This window comes from Bombus impatiens, unplaced genomic scaffold, assembly GCF_000188095.3.
Source record: "Bombus impatiens unplaced genomic scaffold, BIMP_2.2 scf_0235, whole genome shotgun sequence".
NCBI classification, from domain to species: Eukaryota; Metazoa; Arthropoda; class Insecta; order Hymenoptera; family Apidae; genus Bombus; species Bombus impatiens.
The window spans coordinates 1,103,961-1,115,676 of NT_176654.1; the positions used below are offsets into that span (position 1 = coordinate 1,103,961).

Here is an 11,716-nt window from a genome sequence, read left to right on the forward strand (position 1 = left end):
TTATTATATTATTTGGGAAGCCACACGTTTAAAGGCTGTCTATTTGTTTCAAGTAGCGATAAATGCAAATTTCATCTGCATCGACAAAAAATAAAGCAGGTATTCCCAATGAATCGGAAAAATATCCTCCTATCCATATATCTGTGATAACATGGTACTACATGCAGCGATAGTAATGCAAAAAAGATATTGGAATCGCAGGGGAACATAATTTCCCGTCCGCCGTATTCGCTGGGTTTGGCACTGATAGATTTCAACTTCATTCATTACAATGTAGTTTAGATGAGAAAAGTTTGAATAATTTTCGAATCGTGGAAACGGCAGTGCGTTCTTTTTCGTAACGACGCCAGAAACTTCTTGTCGAGAAAACATTAGGTATCTTGTTAATAAATAAGAAATCGTTATAAATTACAAATAAAAATGCGTAAAACATGCGTAATTTGGAAGGCTATTACGAAGGCTACGACGAAGCGTCGGTTCGACCATGAACAAAATCTGTATATTAAATCTGTGCATTAAGAGTTTCAAAATATTTAAAAAATATTTCGCTGCTTCCGCAATATTATAATTTTACCTAAAAATATTTAAGGAGTATAATATAAAAGATGTAGAATCTCCGCGTTCTTAAGTAGCAAAGATCTCGTTTCATGACCGTAGTTCAATTCACCCTAAAATTTCGTTCAGTTTCGTTCACCTTAAAATAATTGTGAAATACTTGCAATAAGGTATCCGTTTAACACGGAACATCCGGCGAGTAACTTCCAATTCGGTGGCGTTTCCACGCTTGTGCCCGTTTCACAGTTGAAAACTTACTTTTTCGATTCTCTAACTAGCTTCGCAATAGTCCTTGTGCTCCATCTGTATAACCACAGTACGCTGCAAGTCCTCCATCGAACGGCAGGCGTAGCCTGTATAAATGTTTGAAACTTTCTCCGGAATACGTGCCGAGTTCGCACGATGAGAGGCGTCAGCCAATGATGTACTTGTATTTCCGTGCTCGAGCAGGGCTGTCTGCTTCAGGCTAGAGCGAATCTTCTGTCTGCGTACGTCTGTCTCTCTTCCACTCGCGCTTTGTTCGTCGATGCTACTACTTCGCCACCCTCTCTCCGGTTACCTTTCGCTCTCTGTCACCGTGCATTCTTGCTCGTCTTCCCTTTTACCTCCTTTTTTCGGTGCTTTCGAGCAATGCTCCGCCAGCGAAACGAAGTTTTCCGGGGAAACTAAAGTCATTTCGTTCGTGCAATCTAAGTTAAGTGACTTTCGAGAGCTCGGGCGACTAAACGCGCCCCCGGTGGGTCGCAACTCGCACGACGCGATCAACCCTTTCTCTTTCTTCTCTCCGCAGCTTGCACGTTTACGGAGGTCAAGTGTAAGAGGGGACGAGGGCCGGAAGGATCCAAGATCTGACGAGGATTACGTCGTCCGTTAGGTTCCACGGGTGCTTAGCTGGCTGAGAAATCGACTCTAAAGCCACCATTCTTTCCGACGACGTAGCGGCACCATGGTTACACGTCGTTTCGTTCGCCGATGTTTCGAGATCCTTGCACCACGGCTAACCAGCCGACGAAGACTAACGGTTTAAAGTTGCATCGTCCCGTATCAGACATTTTTCAAGGTGACAGCCCACGGTTTTATGCTCCGTAGAAGCTGGGGTGCGGGCGTACTTTCGTCGAGCCGACGACTGATAAGTTTGAGCCAAGTATTCAAGACACCTGAATACCTTGGTTGATGCCAACGTAGCTTCGAACAACTTGAGACGTTCAACGTCGTAGATTCGAGTAAGAGGTTACTTTCTTTTTTTTCTTTCGAGGGAAATTGTTTCGAGAAGACGAAGACTTGGCGAGGGTCGACAAATTTTATAACTACGGAAGGACGAAACAACAGTTTCTCTTGCCTCGGTTATTTTCTTGATTTTCGACGACGTAATACGGACTTTGCGCGAAACGACTATATTTCGGGAACAACGACGTTATCAAATAAAAAAGAATATCTTTATCAACGTGCTTTGCGAAGTATGGAGATGTTATCTTCGTTTTTAATTCAAAATTTAAATACGAAAGAACCCGAAGAACTTGGCAGCAATTTTGCATAATTTACCTGATATCACGTATGGCTCAACGATATCAGTCAGGCAGGCACAAATTCGTAGCACTCGTTTCGATCTGCATCCTCTTGCCTCTATTAACCGTTGGATAACGACGTATCGGTGTTAACGCAAAACCGTCGAGAAGCACACAGACATCCGACCGTAAGACCATTGACACCAGAAATGAGCGATGGAGCCATTTTGAGCGACGCGACACTGGGATTGGCTCGATTTTCGAAGAGTCACGAGCGGCTGCTCGCTCGTAAATACAGCTATTCCACTTTTTCCTCTTTTCCGCTAGCAGAAAAGTGACGCGTCCAAGCTGTGTGTACATAGGCTCGCTACGTTCAGCCAGATAGAGGCGTATGAATCATGGAACCGTAAAGTGATATCGAATGGGATAGAGACTAAATACGCGCGGCACGGTACACAGGTCTCTGCTGTGTGTGCGTAGCTGACCATCAAAAACGAACGCCTCCTACCGCAGATCCCACCGTGTATTCCACGCAGCTCGCCGACTCCTAGTGCGATTTAGCTGCACTTCGAAGAAAGCGTGGGAAACGCGGTTTGGAATGGTCTTAAATTGAAGGAAAATGGCTGGAACGTATGTTCTACGACCGGCGTCGTAAATCAAACTGCCGCAGAAAAATAAGGAAACGATAAATTTTCCAATTCAAATGCAATTTCATGTTTGAAATTTAAACAACGTCACAATGAAACGTTACGTAACGATGATTTGTTACGAACAAAGTTAAGTTTCGCAAAATTATTCATCTCGTAATAAATTTTTCTTTCGATACAAATAGGATCGCGAAATAACTTTAACAAATTACTTTGTCGTCTCTCGCGCGATAAAAATATAGTTTGTTTTAAATAGAAATTAAAGTATCCGATCAAGGTAAGAAATAACTCGATCGATATATTTCCTTCCTCTACAGTTGCATTGATTTCAGTTTCGTAGTAGTAATCGTGCAATGAACATCGTCAAAATGTGTTTATAATTATATATATTTCTATATAAGTATTAGATACAACGATAACATTGATTTAAAACAGAAAACCCGTTTTTTATCGAATAGAAACCTACCTAGATCCGTTAGAATTAAAAATTGGGTTTCCGTATTTGGATTCACTTTCCACGATTTTAATTAAGATCTGCGGCGAAAATATCAAAAGTATTATTACGACATCATGTTTCACATCGATGTATTATGATCTAGGCTAAACTATTCTTTAAAAAGATACAGTTATACGACAAAACCCGGCAAGGTGAACCCAATCCCATAATTTCAATTCAGTCTTTCACACAGGATTATTTCACTCCTGATTGTAACACAATTTTCATTACGCTTCCTCTGATAAACGAGTTTATGACATTTTTTCCGACGCTGCTTGGCATTCCATTAAAAATGCCGGACCAGGAGGATTCGATGCGATTAAGGCAATGTTAAATTCGCGCACTGCTAAATGCAGCATCGTTCATCAAGGTTATCGTTAATTCGATAATCATACGCGGTCGTGGCTCGTTAACGAACGGTCGGGCAACGATTCTAATTAAAAGTTCACGATACACACCCATTGCGAACGTAGTTTTAGTTTATCTCTATAGATTTTGCCGAAGCAGCATCGATGGCAAGTTAATTGAGAGTTCGCGGTTCTTTCGACCATATGGTCGCCGCTACGTCGATAGAACGCTTGCATTTAATTTGTCACGCTCATCTCCTCATCCATTCCGCCGCTCTTTCTTTCGCTTTCGACGATGACAAAACGTTACACTTGTAACGAGATCCGTTAACGGCCGCCGCGAACGCAAGATTTCTTCAAACTACCATCGAGTCCTCTTGTGTTTTTAAATTCGTCCCATAACGAGCAGGCACGCTGTTTCACTTTCGTCTTAATTGAAAGTTCTAATTAGAGGACCGAACATTTGTAGAAAATAACTTTTCGAGAGGACTTTTCAGAGGACTTTATGCTTACAGCATAAGATATTTCTATGTGCATATTTCTTTATTCGTTTCTTATCTAGCTCTTGCACAATAGTGCACAGAATGGACGTAATATAAAAAAATAGATATATAGAATAGTGGCTCTACTTTTTAAATTATATTTTCAAAACTATCTATTTAAAGAAAAATATGCAGTTTGAACGTATACCACTCAAATGTATCGTTGCTAGGTTTTCGGCTAACGTAGCGATAAGACAATTGAAAATTATAACGAAGTTCGTGAACACGTAGTTGTGACATATAGCTTACATCTTAAGTTTTAAGAATATTTGTTTACATATTTGTTTAAAGGCGGTTAAGATTTATTCCAAATGTTAAATAATTAAAATCTTGAGCGAAAAAGAAGCTTCTCAGCTTTGAAACGATACACGATAATATATATCTACAAAGAGAAAAATATTTATTGGGAAGAAAAAAGAAAAAGAAACATTTCAAGATAGAATAAAATTGAGCATTAGCAATAGCAAGCGTACGAAGTAAATTTGCAACGAGAAATTTAAATAAAAGGAAACGTTATCCTCTGTTTCTTTGCCTTTTCAAAGTAACTGATTTTTCAACGAACTGTGTAAATTAAAAATAGGTGGCTACTTACCCAACAGTTTCATAACCTGAGCCTGGCTGATAAAAATGTTCAAGTATCCATCGCTGCAGCCAACGAGAACCAAAAGAACGAAAAACTTGCATCGCAACAAATCACACGATCCATCACCCCACCGCATTGTCTCACATAATAACATCACGCACCGACGTAATCATACGCGCAAAACGTACCACTTTTATTCCGTTTCTTATTTCCGTTTCACGTTATACACGTGACAGCAAGCGTGGAAAAGTTCTGTTCATCTTTTGCGCAAACGACGACAAACATCATCCATATTCTTTCAATGCACAAAATCATCGTTCGATGTAACCTTTCCACATGTTTGATTGGAAAGTTTTTCAAACTCTTTTACGAACAACTATTTTATTTTTAAAATTGCATTTCTCCTAAGCTACTAAACTTTAGATTTCGTAAGCCATTAAAACGTATTATATAGCAAAGAGACGTTACGCTCGATTATTATGGATCATCCATGGTCGGATGAATATCGAGGAGAGCGACGATCACATGGTTACGTGATCGACGAGACACGAAGGAGAAGTATCAAAGCACAGGAGAAGCGATCACAGCGTCGTCGGCGTCGGAGCGCAACTGACGGACGTCGCTCGGTAAATTGAAGGCGCCGCGAGACTCGCGCCTGCGCCCGCTTAGGGGTGCGACGCCGAATACGCAAACGGCCAACGACGAATCACTGGGTAATACACGACGCGCGTACGCCCTGTAAATCGCGGTAAGTGTAAATCACACGTTTGGATGGCCAACCGGCCGTGATGCGCTATCAGAATCGCCAAAGTATCCGAATAGGGGAACGTACGATTGCCTGCGTTTTAATTGTGTTTTTGATATATGGTGTAGGGGAGACACAAAGAACGGGTTATCTGGGTAAAACTAAGGTCTCTTCTACTATTCCTTTTAAAATGGTTAAAACGGAAAAGAAAGCTTTGAACGGTAAAAACATCGATGAAATAAATGTCGATAAAGTACACATATAGAAGTACTATAAAGATATACATACATACATTTATTAACTTTCGCATAGATAATATTCTTAGTATAAATAATAAAATTATAATATGTAGCATATACAGGTTGTCTCAGAATGAATAGTCAATGTTTTGGCAACGGTCTCTGCACATCTAAATAATAAAAAGAGTTCCTATAGACATATGTCCTGCTTAGTTTTGTTTTCGAGTCATAGCGAATCCTAGTTAATAGAAAGTTGATGTATCTCAGGCGGGAAATTAGGCTATGATACAGCATTTTATGATACGACATTTTGTTTTAGTCAGAAGGACTCGCTTTTTGTTTAATTTTTTAATTGAAAAGCTGAGATTAAAACGCACTCGACGACCTTGAAACGACTTGGGGCGAAAATTTCGCAAGTAAAGACGGAGGTAGAAGCTGACGGCAGATGAATTACAAAAACAAAATAAACATCGTAATCGGATCATCTAGGTACGATATAAGATTTTTGAATTGGAGCCAAAAATGTTATTACGAGACGCATTTTGTTCTCAATTAGATACGTCCGTAACTATCGGCAGGGAAATGGGTTTTTTCTCACAACGCTTTCATCGAATCTTCGATTTTCTATCGGCGTTTCGATGAGAAACGCATAGCAGTTTGAAAATGGTAGAATGGTAGAATTTAATTAAAGATCTTTTCTCTCTCTATAGCCATTAAATCCCCTTCTTCCTCAACCTTCCTTCCGTCCTTTGCTGTTTCCCTTTTCTGTCTTCCTCTCTTCCATCCTTTCCCTTTATCCGACCGTCTCTCTCTTCTCTTCCCTCACTTTCTCTCTCGCTCTTTCTCTGCTTGTTTCTCACTCACTGTACGACTGCACGGCCACCATGCACAGTTTGCAACTAGGATTCACGATTTGATCTTCGTCAGTTTAACTTTCATGGTGTAGCAACGTTCCCTGCCGACGAAACGGGACTTTAATTATACCACGGGGTTAATTAATTCCGTCAAATCCTGCGAAGCGCGTCTCAGTATCCTCTTTGCTTTTTCCCCCCTTTTCTGTTCATTCTGCCGAGCTTCGAACCTGAAATTTATCCTCTAGCAGGATATAACCGCGGAAAATATCCTGATTTTTCATCTATCGCTACCGGATGCGTGGATAAACTTCACTCTCGTTATTCTACTGATTATAGCAGAAACGACTGGTAGAAATTTCTTTGCTTGCCGTGTACTTGATCCATATATTAAGACGCAGGCACGTTATCTATTTTCTTCTATGTATGCGCAATGTTTCTAACCCCTTTGTATTACGAATGTATTATCAAAAAAGCGAACATACTAGAGAAATTTTATCGTTATTATTTGAACGTGATGACGACGTTCTTCGCACGGACGATTGCGAAATGTTAAATTGCTTTCGAATTCAGGTGTCTTCTTATTTATTCGAACCGAGGGGAACACGTGTGCAGCGAGACGGAAGTTTAATTATACAGGCGAAATTAATTAACTGCGTGAAATCTCGCGGAACACATCCAGAGGTTGATCAGTGTCGATCGGCAACTAATTAATGGTCAATCTATTTTTTCCTTACCGGGTTCTATGGCTTCGCTTCGATTTCAATTCGCGCGTCAAACTGTCCTATCTATCGTTGCCACGAAGAGGAGCTATTTTCTTTATACTTTCAATTCTTACTTAGAAACTTCCTCTCAAAATATAACAACATTTCACGCTGTATCAGTTAAATGCGTCATACGTTATTTGAAAATTAACACGAACTATTAACATTTGTACGCTATTAGTCCCCCTTGTTCTTCTCATAAGAAAGATTCGTAAAAGGTATAGGAAAAAGAGAGATTTCGCTATCTTTTAGCACGCAATACCATGGCCGGAATGAATTTTTCGGGTCATCTATGATTGGACGACGAGATTATGAATATTTTTAAATCGATAAGTATAATTTCTGCCACGTTATTATGCGAAAGCAATTGCTGTATCGAGTTGAGCGAACGACGTACAATAATGATCAAATAGTGAAATACGAGATTTCAGCTGCTCAGTTTTAGCACCTTTTAGCGCATATGAAAGGAATGTACAGTAATTTAATACTTACTACTTTTTGAATCATAGCTTCTAGTCATATCGAAGAGTACAAAGGATATAATGTATTAACTATTATCGTCTCGTCATGACCCGAAGATTATGACAAGTTAAATAGATCTACTCAAGGGCCACATTACAGGGTGCGGCAGTACAACCTCCCAGATTTCGTTTAGCTATTGTGTTCAAGTCGCAACGCAGTTTTTCGATAGCATATGACTCACGATTTTTAGCCTCTATCTGAACGGGTATCCGTTATTGAAGCGTTTATAAAAAAAAGATAGCGACGCTGTAATCGCCACACAGACAACTTTTCGTACCTACTTCGTGATCGGCTGTTGTTATGGACCGAAAAAACCATATTGCTATAGTTTGAAAAGTTCAGGGCCACAGGTTTCAGCGTTGAAAAGAAAACCACGTGGAAGAACTTGAAGTACTCAAACGCCGCGACAATACTACTGGAAACAACCCGTCTGGTGACGAAAAATTTCAGGAATCGATTACAGATATGTATCGAAAATGGAGGCCACTATCTTGACGATATAGTTTTCAGAACTACATAGAAACAAACGTAAATCCTATTTACTCTTTTCTCCTATCCCATCCTATCCTATTTAGCAAATTTTTGATCAAGTTGTACATCTTTCTAAGGTGCAGCTTAAGGACTTGGAGGAGAAACGTAAATGTACGATGATAGACACAGAAAAGTTAAAAAAACGTTAAATCATTACGTTGCTTTACGAATCGTGTTTTTTAAAGATATTTTTTGTACTCGACCTACGATCAAATTCGATTTATTGCAATCGTTGAATATTCGAATTTGTATGCGCGTATGTATGTTATATCCCATTTTTGCATTTTCGTGTCAGCCCATCCAAAGGTAAAGATCAGGCCGTAAAATGCAGAAGGTTTCTAAGTTGTATGCATAGTTCGCATAGTATTATAGAAGATAGTTTTGTATCGAACAAGGGCTCTGCATCTGATACCAATTTTTATATTTATACCGTACTTTACACGTAGCCTGTTTGTAAAAGTAACAACTATATAGATTATACCGTAAGTAAGACTATATTCGTAAAATTTTTCAGAGATGTGTCACACTTTTTTAAAGAATCAAAGTATGCGATCACTATCAATGGAATTTCCTTAAAGAGACAGAAAACTGTAACTTTCAAAATGTTCGCTTAATCTGTCGTGATCATTCAAATATTTTCAAATTACTCTGTTATTCGTTATTATCGTTATTTCTTTTTTGAACCGAAGAAACAACTCTTCCGCCATAGGAAGAAGTGCTTTCCTTCAGAAACCCATCCACTTTATTCGTTGTAGACATTCTTTAATTTCCGCATTTCAGGCTGCTAAGTATTTATTGTAAACTGTAACGATTGTTTTTCTTTTCTTCTAGTTCAATTTAGGAAGAGCTGTTTTATACTGCAGCGTAAATACTTTACTCTTGTAGAATCCAATCGTCCCGTGAGAAACTTTAATTCTTCGGTAATAGTTAACATTTATTTAAGCTTCGACTAGTATCACCGGATTCTAGATTATCGCAAAGGCTTCAGTCAGAACGCTTAACTTTATTTCGTATACTATACTCAAACGATAAAAGCCATATACAAGTACGGGCAGAATACAAAGCGAAACTAAATATCCTACATTTAAGTAATCTAACCTGTTACGGATACGTTATGATCCGACCATACTTAACGATGAATTGCGACTATCGCGACTATCGTTCTACTGAATTTTATTTCAACAGAAATAAATTACATCATTCGTATCAATAAATTTTTACGTTTCGAAATAATAGCAACGATAATTTGAAGCTTAAAATTGATACATGTGTGTAGTATGAATATTTCTGTGACTCACGGTACGTCAATGGACAGTGAATCGAGCGAACAACCTCATTGGTAACCTTTGACGATAAAACGATTGTTCAAACGAACACCTGTAAAAGGTTGCACGTCCCACGAATACATGGCCGTATAAATTGAACTGCGAAGTCATCGTCCACACACAGCGCAGCTACTCCACTGTATATAGAAAATCGAGGAGTAGATGTAGCCGAATCCATTAAATATTTGAACGGACGAAACAGGCGAGGGAAGGTAGACTCCCGGAGGAAGTCTCCCTTCGGCTCTCTTAGCCACCATACAGTATCCGACTCCCTGTATTAATATTTACATTTACATTTCTTCGTCGTCGTTCCTCTTATTTCAACTTGATATCGTGCTACAGCTTTTAGGACACCGACTTGAACTATCGCTTCCTCTGCTCGCTCTCTTTTGACGTATTATGATGGCAAATATCTTTTGCCGAGCACACGCTTGCAGGCTGGTCCTATCTAAATCATGTAGCAGGCAGTAGCTTTAGTTTTAATCTTGAATCCGCGTTTGTACAGCGTATTTCGTTTTAAAGGCGAGTTTTACGCAAAAAAAAAGAGAAAAGAAAAAAAGAAAAAAAAACAGCACCATAAAATAGTTTAAAATATACGCTCAGAGCATATGTTTCGCGAGAAATATCGTTATGTTGCGAGTGTGTAGTAGAATTATGTTCTTTTCATTTTCAGACATTCTGTAAATACAGGACGATATATTTATGACCCGTTTCTGTTAATATGCTTCGATGAAAGTTTGTTATTATTTAAACGTTGGATATCGCGCGAATTTTATATATTTTACCTTGGAAGTCGCAACAGATTAAAATATATTACATCGTAATATTTAATTTCTTGTCTAAATACTATATGGTAATAGCGAACATTTTTCTGTTATCCAAACAATTCTTATTGTTGAACGTTTGTTCGTTCATGAAATTTATAAAATATTTCAGTAATTTCAAAATGTTTAGCGTTGTGGTTTATCGATGGTTTATCGTTGCAGTGAACGTGTTAATTTCAAGTATTATTTCAGTTTTTCATTCATTACGATACTTTAATTTTTGTCAAAGTTGTAAGATCGAAATATAATGTATATAATGTATTACCACAAACTAACAAAAACATTAACGCATTCCGCAAGCCCAACAAGATGCACAAAAAACGATAGAATTTTCCAGCAGAGATTAATAATTAGTCGCTTGTTAAGTGTAATAAGCAAGTCAACGCAATGTATTCAGCAAATTTTCTAACAAAGTATATTATTTATCGCTACATATACCGTTTTCAAGCTTTAAATTTGCGCAAAGTGTAGCTTGTTCATTTAGTAACCAACGATAAGAAGTAAGCAAAGGCAACCGAATATTGTCAAAATTATTATCACGATAAACGTTGAATATTTTGCGTATTTTGCCATACAACTGGGCGGATATTTTTAACGATAGTTATAGATGGATAAAAATATAAGAGAGCAAGAATAAATGAAATGTCCTATATTTCCACGTTACTTTCATTTTTGTTTTCTTCGTGCATTCACGTTCCTGCAAAGCATAACCGATGGAATTGATTTATACAAGAAGCATTATAAATGAATGTATCTATAAAAATACACGATAGAGAAATATAGGACATGCATCGCTGAAACTTTTTTTTATCTCTAAGGATTTTAAAGAAAATATAGCTCCGCCTCTGTGCTTAGATTCAACGCTTGAATCCAATACAGTTGAATCGCTTCAAAAACACTAGCAAAAAGGTATTGCCGCTAATTACAAGTAAAACATAAAAAATGAACAGAATAAATCGAAAACACCGTTAGCTGGAGCTGTTAAACGAGCCGTAAACGTTTTCTGTAAACGTGTTAAAAAGTAACGTGCGCTCGTCCGCTTTAACGCGCGAGAACGAAATTCTCGAGAGACGCTGAATAAGCGGCAGAAAGGTTGGATGTAGCTTCAGCAGAATATTAGCATCGAGTGTAATTAATTAACCAGCGTATCAGAAGTAGGAGGAAACTGCATGGTGGTGTAAATTTTTAATATCGGAACGAGAACGAGGGACCGGAAGTGAGAGTGGCGCGCATTAGAATG

At 38.4% G+C, this 11,716-nt stretch overlaps 1 protein-coding gene across 1 annotated transcript in view; it reads right to left on the reverse strand.

The window, feature by feature from the left end:
- Window positions 1-5,273, reverse strand: part of LOC100742592 (tyrosine-protein kinase Drl) — a 103,400-nt gene extending 98,127 nt beyond the window's left edge. Inside the window, exon 1 of the mRNA XM_024366790.2 lies at window positions 4,685-5,273. Coding sequence (XP_024222558.1) covers window positions 4,685-4,829 — 145 coding nt within the window. The 5' untranslated portion in view covers window positions 4,830-5,273. The remainder of the gene's footprint in view (window positions 1-4,684) is intronic.
- Between the last annotated feature and the right edge of the window lie 6,443 nt (window positions 5,274-11,716).